Genomic DNA, 13,540 nt, shown 5'->3' on the forward strand with positions numbered 1-13,540 from the left:
ATCGAGAAGCCGCCGCGATCGCATCAACAACAGCCTGTCCGAGCTGAGGAGGCTGGTGCCCAGCGCCTTTGAGAAGCAGGTAGCGCCCCGTGACCCTCCGCGCTGCCTCCCCCCTGCCCCCGGGAGGAAGGGTCGCCCCTCTTTCACGTCTCTGGTTCTGCTTAAAAAGTTTCATGCTTCCCCTTCTCTCCTAGGGATCAGCCAAGCTGGAAAAAGCAGAGATTCTGCAGATGACTGTCGATCATCTGAAAATGCTGCATACAGCAGGAGGGAAAGGTAGAGTTTCGTGCCTGACAGTGGGTCAGCAGCTCTGTGGAGAGGCTGCTGTGAGAGGAGTGCGTGCCCAAGCATTTGGTGTGCAGTGTGCTGCGGGGGTGCTTGGAGAAAGTGGACGGAAACTCTCATGTTTCGTCAGGAATTTGGGACTTTCTTCTGCTTGACAAGATTTGCAGCATCACTAGCACTGAAACATTTTACAGTGCTAGCTCCAGGTTGTTCTAGGGGAGAGTGATTACAAGTCTCTCTAGCAATGTGTCAGCTCTGCCAAGTGAATCGGCTTTTGGCAACTTGGAAAACACAAAGTTTTTGTCGTTGTCAAATGTTTGTTTCTCTAACTTTCTGAAAGTTCAGAACAGAAACAAGAAAAAAATACAGGATGAAATGAGTAATGAAGAGAATTAGCAAAAATGGTGAAATGCGCTTTTAGGAAAAAAGTATGTTGCCTGCAGAAGTCCCCTCTGATAAGTTAAGACTTGTGTTTCTAATGAATTTCACTGCGCTGTGGTTTCGCTTGCGCTGGAGAGACATGAACAAAAGTACTTTCCTCCAGTGGCAGTGAGCAATTTCAGCTTAAAAATGGCAGTCTGTGACTGGTCTTGGGACTTGCAGCATCACAGCACAGATATAAAAGAAAAGCTTGTTAGACAAAAAAAGAAAAAGGAAAAAAAAAAAGGAGCTTGGCAGCTAATCTATGGTTGGGAATACTAACCACATCCAAGTGAAATATGCTTATAGGGGAGGGTGGAGTGGGGAGGCTACATGTAGTCAATGACTAGAAAACAGCATTCTTTGTTCTTTTCTCTTAGGTTATTTTGATGCTCATGCTTTGGCTATGGACTATCGGAGTCTAGGGTTTCGAGAGTGCCTGGCTGAAGTTGCTCGATACCTTAGTATTATAGAGGGTCTGGACGCCTCCGATCCTCTGCGAGTTCGACTTGTGTCTCATCTCAATAACTACGCCTCTCAACGGGAAGCAGCAAGTAGCGCACACAGTGGCATTGGACACATTCCTTGGGGCAGTGCCTTTGGACATCACCCTCACATATCTCACCCGTTGCTGCTGGCTCAAAGTGGGCACGGTAATACCAGTACTACAGCATCTTCCACAGACCCACATCACCAGACCAGAATTGCCGCCCCACATGCTGAAACTTCCTCACTAAGAGTGCCCCCAAATGGCAGCGTTGGACCAGTGCTTCCCGTGGTCACATCTACTACCAAACTGTCTCCTCCTCTTCTCTCCTCCATGGCATCTCTGTCTGCGTTCCCCTTTTCGTTTGGCTCCTTCCATCTGCTGTCCCCCAACGTGCTCAGCCCATCTGCACCAACGCAGTCAGCAACCCTTGGCAAACCATACAGACCCTGGGGGACTGAGATTGGAGCCTTCTAAGAACTAACTCTTTAGTAAGGGTGGGGAAGCCTACAAACCTAGCTGAGCTGGGTTATGCCACGCTTAAAGTTGAAGTTCTTAATAACTGGGACAAAGGTACAGCTTCACCTTAACTAAGTTTGTCTAAAAACTCTCTCTTTGGATTTTTCTTTTTGTTTTCTACATTTTTGTATTAGCAATTTTTTTTTTTAAATAGTTGCTGAAGTTGTCCAAAAATAAAATTACAATAGTGGTTGTTAACACTTGTGTTAGATCTGTGCTGAGCATTTAAATCACTTCTGTAAACAGTTTGTTTCAAATGTTTCATTTTTCCTGAGTACGTCAGACCGCCTTTTTGTGAAGAGATATCACCTGTTATTGTTAGCAATGGCCTAGTTTAGTTTTTAATTTTTCCAAGACCACTCTTCTCAGCATTAACAAGCTGTGTTTTTGTTAGTATTTTGACATTGAGATGTTCTATAAAGAATTACTCTTTTTGTAAACTATATTTGAGTCTTATATTTCTGAACAAAGCGTTGACAAATCAGATGGACCAGCTTGACCAGCTTTATCTAACAGCCCAATTTCTATTTCTTCTGCAGTGGCTTGGTATATTTGGTGGTCTTATTCTAGTCCCTAGTGGACGTTTACTCACATCACAGAATCACTATGCTATTTCTTCCACCAAAAGGAGCAGTATGTGCTTTAGAGCAAACTAGAGTGGGGAGGGTGCAAAAGCCAAATTACACACTGTTTTGGTGATGGGTTTAGTTGCTGGGAAAGTGAAGGGAAAAAAAGGTGTCACCTGCAATAGTCTTCCAGCCGGAGCCGGTCATATGCATATTCATTTCCTAGGGCCAGATTCTGCTTTGAGTTACAGTGGAGTAATTGTTCTATTACCCCATATTCTTGGGTAACTGAGATCAGGCTGTTTCTCTCTGTGAGCTTCAAATTTGCACCTGAAATGAATGATGCTGGTATTTAAATAGCCGATGGAATGGTACAGTGGGAACCCGTTCAGTGCACAGCCTCATTGCTTAACAGATGTATCCTAACCGGTTGATTTTTTTCTATTGCTTTTTAGGTGCAGTTCAGTGCCACTCCTCATTTTGTAAGGTCTCTGCTGCATTCTTGTGTGCGTGAGAGTGTGTGCGTGTACATGTATATTTTGCCTGATTTCATGAGAATCTTAATCCGAACAGGTTTATCTAGTGAGTTCCACTGGACAGGGTTTGACTGCTCTTGTATTTGTGTTGTGGCTAAATAAAGGAGAAAGAACAAAGTATTTTAAATGACACGTTTGTCTGATATGTATCAGGGGAGAATTCTGTGCCTCTGGGTATCACGGGAGATGTCGAAGAATTGCTGTTTAGTCTTGCTGTGGGCGTTTGTGTTTACTTTTTTCTCAAATATTATGGTATACTCAGCTACACTAGCTGAGCGCATAAAGAACCGCGGTGCCACAGCATAGCAGTCGAGGGGATGAAAATTTAGGATATGTTTTGTGTGTCACTTCTACTTGCCAGGCAGTGTGTGGGCGGATGGCAAAGAGACCAGGGTTACTGCTAAAGAAGAGGTGAAAGCTGCACTGCACCTGAATATTCTTACTGATTTGTATTAATATTAAAAAGTGATCGTTTTTAGAAATGCGGAGTCCTTTCCCGTCTAACTCATGAAGTCTTTATCTGCCCTATAGCTCTGTAACAAAGCTTTGTACCTAACAGTCTGGTTTAGCTCACGTTCAGTGCATGAGTGCAGTGTCTACCCAAGGTCTCCGACTGATCTGTATTTGTTACTGAGCGGTATTACTACCGTCTTACACTTTTTCTTGAAGTAACAATCTGACAGGCTTACATGTAGATCGAAGGTTTTCTCCAGATGCTGTCCCTCCTACCTGCAAATCTCTACCTGCAGCACATCAACAACTCCTCCTGGAAGTACCTCGCTTCTTTCCTGTGCATTTAAATTTGTAGTACACTTGTCTTGGTAAATGGCACATCCTTGTCTGGATTTAGCTCTGCCAGAATAGCAGAAAGTGCTCGGCCCTGTGGGAGACGAGAGCTTTGTTTAAAGAGGGGCTCTCGGGCCAATTAAGGAGTGGCATTGATGAGAGGCTTTCTCGGAAGAAGGATTGCCGTGAGGCTAAAAAAAAAGAAAGAGTGGGAGGGCATTCAAGTGCGTAACCTTGTTTTACCTTCCTCCCTAGGCTGTAGGAGACCACTGCTAGAAATGAAACGAAAACACTGTGGCAGCTAGAAATACATAGGTGTTATTAAGGAGAGATTATAGAGCATAGTATTTCATGTAGAAACATGAAATAAGAGGCTATAAAATTCCAAATCCAGTTTCTTTTTCACAGTGTGCATTGTCTCCTGTTTAATTATGCTTTGCCCTGTCCCAAGTAGGTTTTTATACCAAATTAACAACTCCTACCTAGAAGATTGCTATAGTGCAGGCAACTATTCTTTAGATCTTTTAATAAATGGCAATGCTTCTCAGCCTTTTAATGGTTATTTCATTGACATTCAAATGACTTTGCCTCTAAATAGCTGGCTCTTTTGTGTAGAAAGACCCCTATAATTATTTTTGTCCCACTGTCCTACTCTTGAATGGACTTCAGAAGCAGAGAGTGCAATAAAAGTTTAGCTGCTGGTGTTTGCCTCTACCCACTGTCTTCTCTTTCCATTACCAATGGCAAAGGTATTAATGAAAAGTACTAATTTTATTCAACTTTTGCAGTAAGTCTATATTAATTTTTAGAGACTCAAAATCTACTGATTGTTATCATAGAGATGAACAAATTCTAGGAACTCACAAAAAATAGTAATTCAAATGGGAAAAGCATGTCCCAGAAGCTGAAGCACCAGGGTTGGAAGTCCAGGGCTGTATTACTACTTGTGCTGCTAACTTAGTAAATCATGCTGGGCAATCGCTTAATCCGTATCTGTTTTGTCAGCTGTCAAAAAGGGATGGCAGTGCTTGTTCTCCTTTCATCAAGAGACAGTGGTAGCTGGAAATTTTCTATATGAATGACAAATGCTGTTGTTTCTCAAAAACTACAGTTCGGAGATGGTCTGCTATTTTTCTTTCCTATGGGATGCTAGGTTTCTAAAGACAAACTGAGAAAGGTAAAATCAGCTTGCTTCTATAGACAACAGGTATCCCCCGAGCCCAAAACATTTACTTGTTTACCCTATTGCAAAAGAGCAATTTAGGAGCACAAGCTCAACCAGAGGGATGCTGGAGGAGAAAGGAAATGCATGTGTGACTTGATCCCATGACCCCCCGACTACCTTCAATTGCTTTGGATGAACTGTGTCTGTCCGGAAATCCTCAGGCTAAAGCTTTGTGTGGGATGTAAGATGATGTGGTATTTCATATAAGCTAATATTATCTTCCTTTATCAAGGAAGCTGGATTTGAGTGCAGAATAAATCTAAGAGGCTGGTAAATGCTGCATAAAACCAGATACAAACCTTTGGAAATCCATTCTGTGCTTTGGCGTAAAGGAATAGCTCATGAAAGTGACATTTTTTAGCTTTTGGAAAGAAGCTGTCAGTAGTTCTTAAGACAGTTTCTGTTCAGCGCTCCCGTCTTAACACTAGTAGCATGACAGAGTTTATTAGGATAATGCTGAAAACCCCATGAATCCTGGCTACTGCTCTCTTCACTCACACATCAGCATGTGAGTCCCCAGGTGACAGGAGCCTTCCTAGACTATTGCACAGTGGTGGGAAGCCTGCCAGTTTTTTTTTCCAAGCAACAAACAAGCCCAAGTGAGCACAGATAAACTGAAATCCTTCTTCCTGTTTTATATTGTGTGCATATTCACAAGCGCTTCTTGCCAGAAACTGCCAGTTTGGATCGTAACATACTCTACACGGAGCTGGAAGTCTTAATGAATAATGTGGAGGTCATGGGATTTGTGCTGGAAGGCAACAAAAATTATTTACAAAGCCCTTTTCTGAGGCCTTACATGAAAGGTTGCAGAGATGGGTTGTGGTACTTGTGCCTCAGGATGCTAAGACACGAATATGTCCATGTATTAACCAGCCTACCCGGCCTCGTAGAGCAGCGTGTGCTTTGCCTGTAACTGAATGCCTCTCTCTCTCCACTTGCCCAGCTTATAAATAAAAATCAGAACAGTCCCTTTCTTCTGGAGCCAGAAGATGCAGGCATTGACTCATGCTTGTAATATAGTAGCTTGACTGCAGTAATAAATGTTGAAATGCCAATGCCTAGTAAGATACAGGTACTTGAAGGTGTCTTTTGGGAGTCTGAAGTGTTCATTTGGCGAAAGCTTTTATTAAGGAAGTGCTTGGGTATTATATGTTGTTCTCTCTTATTCCAGCAGTCCCACGCAATTTTTTCTCTAGCAAATTCTACTAATTATTCATGCAGCTTGAAGGAGTGGACCAAACCGCCTCGCTTTGACCCGTGCTGTGTGTAGCCTGCCCAAGCCTTCCCAGCAGAGCAAAGTTCATAGACAGAGGTTCTCTTCCAGCTGTTTTTTCTTTTTTCTTCAACAGATCATGTAACACAGCTGTATAATGCAAGATGGGCTTATCTAAGCGCGCAAAACAGCTGAGCGCTAGGGGCATTCTGCCCTGCTTACAGAGCCCGTAACCACGTTACATTGCTTGGACCTTTTCAGAGCCTTCAGGACCCTTCAGAAGCCAGGCCGCTTTCTTCAGGTGAAGCCTCCTGGAAAGGAAGGGAGGGGTAGCTGGAGCCAGTTCTGCACATCTTCTGCACTGCTACTCGTCAGGGCAGCCTCAGCACAGGGAGACCTCTGCAGACCACTCTCTTCTCTCTGCATTGGAAAGGCTTCTTGGAACTTTGCAGATGGCTTGTCTTTCTCCAAGGTAAGCTGTAAAATCTAGGCACAGTAGTAACAGGTTAAACACTGACGGTACGTGCATTTCTCTGTTTTGCGTTGCTTTCACAGAAGAAAGGATGTTGGGAGTAGAAAAGTTGGTGGAACAGCTCTGTGAGAGAATGGCAGAGAGAGAGCAGGAAGGAAGGCTGATGTGCAGGATCGGAGGAAAACTGAGGCTGTGAACAGATGAATGAAGAGTTGCATTGTTTGCATTGCCTGTTGCAAAGATATGGAAATAAGTGATGTCAGATGACAAAATAAGCTGCATGTAAAGGATTCAGAGTGGGGAAGGTATTACTCTTAGTATTCATAGTTTTGCTCAGTAAGCCAGAATCTGATGAGCAACATATGAAGACTGAGGCACGTAATTTAAAACCAGTAAGGTGCTGTAACAAATGTGTGCGAATGTCTTAATCGAATTTGATGGGTCATCTCACTGGCTAGGGAGGAACCAGGGCTCAGATGGACTACTGCCGGCTGTAAGAATGCATCACAGCATAATTTACTGATTGCATTTGTACAATCTGGTCAAGAGAGTGTAAGGAGGTCAAGGAATTAAAGCATGGTCCGTGCACGAGAGGGGGCTTCTGACCCAACTTGACAGAGAATTTGAAACATCAGGATAACTGATATGAGCTTCTAATGACTGGCAGCCGTTTCCACAAATCGCTCAGCCTTTATCAGCAGCTACCACCCGGCCGCTGGTGCAGCTGCTTAGTTCCTGGATTTTGGTATGGTGGTTTTGGGCATGTGTTAGCCATCTACATAGGTATGAGGTCTCCTTCGCCATCAGGTGAGCGGGGCAGGTGCATGCTCAGACCAGTAGTGGAAAACTAGCTCTTCTAGTGAAAGGGAATATGAAGCCCGCTTCTGAGATAAGGAACAGCTGGTAGAGAGAATGCAGAGTTGCTAACTTGCTTCATATTATATATATGCTATTGATAGTGCAGATAATAACGTGGTAATACTGCTTCTTATTATCACCAAGCCTGTCTTCTTTAACAGTGAGGCCATTTCAGAGGCTGAATTTCAATATCAAAAGATGAAATGAGAATAATTGTCATCTGTTGTTGTTCAGCGATGGTTATGTAAAAGTTTGTGGGATTGGATAGGGATTAAAAATGTAGCAAAGGGAACTGAAGTCTGTGCTGTAGGAACTCTTACATGCTACACAGCAGGTAGATCTATTTTTTACTTCATCAGGAAAACATCAATTTGATTGAACAATGTTCCCTGTATAATGTAGATGCCTAACTGTCTGTAGATTGCCCCTTTGAATTTCTCTGGGATTCATTGCGTCTTCTGTTAAGAGGAAATTATCAACAACAAGAGGAAATCCTGTACTAGTACTGAATAGTCCTTATTTTAAAGGTACTTCCCTTCTTGTGGGAATTGTATATAATCAGAACAACACTCCATAAAACAGACGAATTATTTTAGAAGGAGACGGGTCAGCCTTTTATTTAAAAGGCCTGACGTTATTGTACATAAGAAAATCAATTGTTAGAGTGGATGACATTCTTCCACGAGCTGCCTGTGCTTCCCAAAGGTGGGGCAAAGTTGAAGGCATTGGTAACAGGAAGTTTGGGCTCCTTAGAGACTTTCATGTTTTCTGGAGCACGCAATGACAAAATTACTCTTTTTCTTCCCAAAAATAGCACCAGGAATAATAATGATTAAACTTTACCCTGTTAAGAATTGGTATAGGTGGAGATGTGAATGGTGCACATGCCTGTTGGACAAAACCAAATGCCCATTAAGTCGGTGTGGGCAGGGAGGGGTAAGATGTGTTAGTCAGAGGTGTGTTGTAAGGGCCATGCAAGCAGAAAGAGCAGCTCTTTTGAAGACAAACCCTTCCCTTCCATTAGATTTCTGAGATCTGGCCCTCTGTACTTCAAGTCCAGCTGCACTGACCTCTTCCACCACATAAGCCAGTATGGGCTGAGCAAGGGGCAGGTGCAGCCCCCACCTGAAGCCAGGGGCTGAACTGCCACGTGGCCACAGTCATGTCCCAAGTTTTGGAGCATCAAATCAAACGAGCACACCGAGAGGTGTGATTGTAGATCTAAAGCTCAATGGTTGTCACCCCCTCACCTGTTAAATCCATGCCTGTTTCAAAAGAGAGAATTGAAATCCTACGTACCCCCCGCCTCGGCCCAACCAGCCACAAAGCTGCGAGAGCCCTCAATGAGTCAAGGTACTCACTGAAAGAAGTTAAAGCAAAATCTGTTATGGGGCTTTAAAAATCTTTGGGTTGTTGTTGTTTTAGGCAATGTTTGTCTAATTTTTATCTCCTCTCTGGGCAGTAAGAAGGCTCCCTGCTTCTTCACGGTGCTGACAGAGGTCTGCAGGACTCTTTACACAGCCCCCTCAGGCCTGACCTCATCCTGCCGGTTAACAGACTGAAGCCTCATTTTCCGCCCCTGCAGCACGGCAACATCCCAGGCTGAAAGCACAGCTTCAATGGCAGGGCTGGCTGAGAGCCACAGGGGCCCAAGACTGGGAATTCCCATGGTCTGTCCCCAGGGACAAAGCTGAAGGAGTGACGCATCAGGTTTCTGGGTAGAAAAATCCCTACTTTGCTTTTTTTTTTTTCCTTTTTAACAACACCAATATCCTTATAATGTGCTAGCCAGACAGTCTGACTTCAAGCATTTTTTAAGCAAAGAGGGAGCAATAACGAAATTATTCTTTAGCTTTCATTTTGGCTGTATACTTTCTAATGCAAAAAAAAAAAAAAAGGTTCAAAATCCCTTCTTATTGCCAGTTCCTCTGCTAGGAAGCGAAGCCTTTCCTCCATACTATTTTCGTTGCCTTGCGTGAGATAGAAACCCAGTCTGTACCAAACAGTTGCTGAGAAAGCTGTGATTCAAGCTTTATATAATGAAATACTTTTTATACCAGAGTCTATTGGGAAACAGCCTGTTCAGCTCAGCTATCTTCATTGCATTAACTTTTGTAACCCAAAACTACCATCAGAAAGGAGATGTTTATGAGATTGTATTTGACACATCCGAAACAAGGTTCCTTTAACAACTATGTCTGACTGACTGAAAAACACTAGAGAAGACTTTGCCAGGGGCTAGTGCCACCTCACATTTAATTTTTTGGCGACAGTGTCTGCTCCTCACTCATTTGTACTAGCAGAATTGTTGCAACAGTGCTGTTAATCCTATGGGACAGTGAGAGATGTTGAAGATATATTTGTATACAGAACTTGTACCCAGCATCTAGTCCCACTTTGTTCCAAGATCGCAGAAGCTGCAGAATGAAATGTATTCCAGGGGAGTGGGTAGGGTACAGGGCAAAAGTTGAGACCCCTTTTATGTTGAAGCCTGACTCTAAAGAGGAGGTTTTTATTAATAAGCCTCCTTCTCCCTATCCCCAGGGCATTTCAGTCCCAACACTATTACATTTGCTCCCCCAAAGTTAAGTGATATTTGCAGTGTCCCATGGAGGTGTAGAACTACGTTCTAGGTAGGGAGTTGGGACTCAGAAAGTTGAAAATCAAATAGTTGATTGAGATGCTTGGCTGAGGTGTTTCAAACTGGGCTGGTTTTTTTCTTCAGGACTTCTGCAGCAGTTCCTGGATTCAAAGCACAGCTGCTCTTGACTTTCTGGAAGTCACAGAGGGTGAGTACTTCTTCACATCAGACTGAGCTACTTCCCATGTCAGTGTTTCAGGCAGTGAGGAGCAGCGAGAACCTTTAGGAAACCTTTTCCTAGTCTCCCACATTTTTATGTAAATAGAAGCAAAAAAAAAAAAAAAGAATCCAGTTCCCACAGTACTGTTCAGTATCCTTAACTGTAGGACTGTATTTCACACTCCAAAGTCTCCTAACACATTCAACTATTTCAGCAACAACTAGACCCCTTCACTACTCCCTGATGAAAGAAAATCCAGCCAGTGGTTGGAATGAAACAGATTTCTTAGGCAAAATTAATACTCCCCTTAGACGTGTTTTTGTGTGTTTGACTTCACAACTCAACATTGTATTTTTAACACAGTCTTTTGTGTATAATGTACTAGGTCTTAAATAAATTATTTGAAGGCACAGCTTCCCTTACGATGTCTCAGATCATCAAGCATATGGTTCATCAGTGGGGCTGAAGGTCTTGGATTTGCTACTTAGACCCCTTCAACTGGGAGGAATAAGTGGTGGCCACATGTGGTCTTCATGTGGACCAGACCTAGAGAAGAGTGGGTTTAATGGGGAGAAACGTATCCATTCGAGGAGCTCTGCGTGGGGGTGATGGAGGGGGATGCACAGCTGAAGGCTCTGTTGAGATGGCACAGATTGCCAGTGTGGTGCTGGGTTGTGGTAGGGACATGGGGAAGTGCAAGCTGGGATTCCAGTGGAAAATCTTGCAGTGATAAAAACGTCTAGGAGGTGAAAATCGGCAGTCAGAGTGCAGCTTTGGGAGGAGTTAAAGGCATGAAAGGAAACTGGTTGGGACTGTGGAAAGAGGTTAAGGTTGAGGAAAGGCTTGTGTGTGAAGGGAGAGGATACTCCCCTCAATCCTCCTCATTTGCCAGAAATGTCACGGTGGTTACCAACACTGCGTGACTCATCAGTAACCTGGACACGAGAGGTAGGATCACCATCAGTTGGGCTGGACCTTTATTCTGACTGAAGTTGCCTCTATTAACGAAATGAACATAATTACCTGGATGACAAGCTGGCAATAAAACATTGCTCCTTTTGCACAAGGTGGCCCAGAACCTGACTTGCTGCAGACCCAGCTGTGCTCTTACAGTCTTCCCTGGGCATAAGCAGTACCGTAGTAGATTTTTTCCCCCTAATTACTTGTTTTCCTTCTGTTGCCTCTCTAGTTTTACTGCCTGATACCAGGAACAATCACAAATGTGTAGCACTAAATAAACAACTGGATGCTTCAGCAAAGCATCTGTGCCTGCACATGGCTCAGTTGCTTCAAATGGTCAATCTGTACCTTGGAGTGACGGCAAGAAACTGTTCAAGAAATGAACAAGAAGCCCTTGTAACCTTGGGCAAGTGGTCTCCTCGTGATGATGTCAGGAAAAAAATTGTAATTTGGTCAGGAGGCTTGTTAAGGGATCCTCCATAAGGAAAGAAACACTGTATCTCTTTAGAGCAGGAAGGAAAACTCTTTTCTCAAGGACATACAAAAATATGCCAGTTACGTCTCTTCTTAGGGAGTGTACAGAAAACCCATTACAGATCAATGTCTCTGGAACAATTTTGGTTTATGCTCTGACTTTCACAAGACAGAGGAGGAAGGTTGTGAGGCAGCAGAGCAATTGCTGTATTCAGTGGTGTGGCCCATGGGAGCGGAGGAGGGCCGTTTGGGGCAGGGGTGTTGGCTGCACAATAGTGATGCAGCTGTTTGGGAAACGCTTTCATACAATTTTATGAGAGAGAAAATAGGCGCCTATAGAAATAACTTTTACAACTCTGTTGATTTAAAAGAGAATGAGAGTGCAATGAGGGTGCTTTTGTTCCAGCAGAGGACTTTATAGTATGTATTGTCTCCTGAAGCCTCTGTGGCTTTTTGCAGGTTGGGGCGCAGTGGACTGACTCTCCTTGGCTTTCCTTCCTGTCCCTCTAAAGCCAGCAACTGTGGCTGGGCTCAGTTCTAACATGTAGGGCACAAGAGAAGGAGGATTTCCTTCAAAAAAACCAAACCAAACAAACAAAAAACCTGCGCAGAGGCTTGGCACGATGGGTAATAATTAAGTTTCACCCTGCTGTCTTCATGGGGATGAAATCCCTGTTGCAGTCCAAGAGTGCCTTTTCTTCCTGAGACCTGTGGGATCAAGTGTTACGTGGTCAAAACTGCAAAATAATAATTTTGGTGCCACTGAGGACCGAGAGATCCCTTACAGAAAATAATCTAGTGTCAGAAAATACCTTTCTGCTCTGGAGCTGTACTGGCATCTCTATGGAGCGAGAGTGTCACACTCCTGCAAATGCCTATTCCAGATGAGGGGTTGTGTTTATGCTCTGTTGAAATAGTCCCTATTAATAGGTTTGAATTAACTGTTATTAAAAAATAAGAAAATAGTAATGGAGAAGCCCAGTCTGAAAAGTGAAATGCAGTGGGCACACTGAACTGTCCGAGTCCCGCAGGCTCACATACAAGCATACCTAAAAAGTAGCAGCACTTGGCGGGCATCACTGCAAATCCTCCCTCCTGGACCCTGAACTTCCTCCTATAATCTCAGAGATAACCCAGCCTGCGCATCACATGGAAGGGATGACACAGTGTGACCTTAATGACACGCATGCCTCTAAGGTGTCCAGATGAGCAGGGAAGGATCAGCGTTACAATTTTTTTCCTAACAGATGCTTCATTCTGGACAAATCTTTGAAGAAGTGAGATATGATTCAAACCACGTACATTGCTGGTATCGAAAATGAACCACATCACTTTGACTTTTAAGAGGCAGTGATGCCTTGACTAGAGAGGAAGCCTGATGGCAAAGCACAGCGGTGCTGGCTGAAGGATTTGCATCAGCGATGGCTCTCATGTCGCTAAGCTGCCAGAAAGTAAGCCCACGCTTCTGGGAGGGAATGTTTGCCATCTACTTCCCTCTGTTGACTGAGCTACTGAGGTACACTAAACTTGGGTAAACTGAAGACGAATCTTACAACAAAGTGGGGTTGAAAGGCAGACAATAGGCCAGATTCTTGGCATTGGTGAGCTGCTGGAGCTTTGCTCAAAATACTGCAATGGCTGAAGATTGGCCCACTTTGCTCTTAGTTTAAGCAGCTCCCTTTATATAAGACCATGTTCTCAAAAAGAAGACGTGTTTTATGTGTACATACTTTTGCAGGTGCTTTGTCTTTTTTATGTCTAAATAATAACACCCCAACCTAAACTTTTCTTTGCATCAAACTGTCAGTCATCACTGCCACTTGGCACATAATCAGAGAGGAAAATGAAGCAGAACTACAGTTTTCTTGTTCCAATGCCGTTTTTAAAACAACAGCTTCGTATTAGTCACCACAGTTACCAAATGCGGGCAGTGGT

The 13,540-nt window shown here is 43.6% G+C and overlaps 1 protein-coding gene across 1 annotated transcript in view; it reads left to right on the plus strand.

Annotated features, from left to right (window-relative positions):
• HEY1 (hes-related family bHLH transcription factor with YRPW motif 1) overlaps positions 1–2,154 on the plus strand; it is a 26,008-nt gene extending 23,854 nt beyond the window's left edge. Inside the window, exons 2-4 of the mRNA XM_009335065.1 lie at positions 7–79; positions 195–276; positions 1,086–2,154. Coding sequence (XP_009333340.1) covers positions 7–79; positions 195–276; positions 1,086–1,669 — 739 coding nt within the window. The 3' untranslated portion in view covers positions 1,670–2,154. The remainder of the gene's footprint in view (positions 1–6; positions 80–194; positions 277–1,085) is intronic.
• Positions 2,155–13,540: the final 11,386 nt, after the last annotated feature.

The sequence above is a fragment of the Pygoscelis adeliae genome, unplaced genomic scaffold (genome assembly GCF_000699105.1).
Source record: "Pygoscelis adeliae isolate BGI_AS28 unplaced genomic scaffold, ASM69910v1 Scaffold101, whole genome shotgun sequence".
In the NCBI taxonomy this organism is placed as follows: domain Eukaryota; kingdom Metazoa; phylum Chordata; class Aves; order Sphenisciformes; family Spheniscidae; genus Pygoscelis; species Pygoscelis adeliae.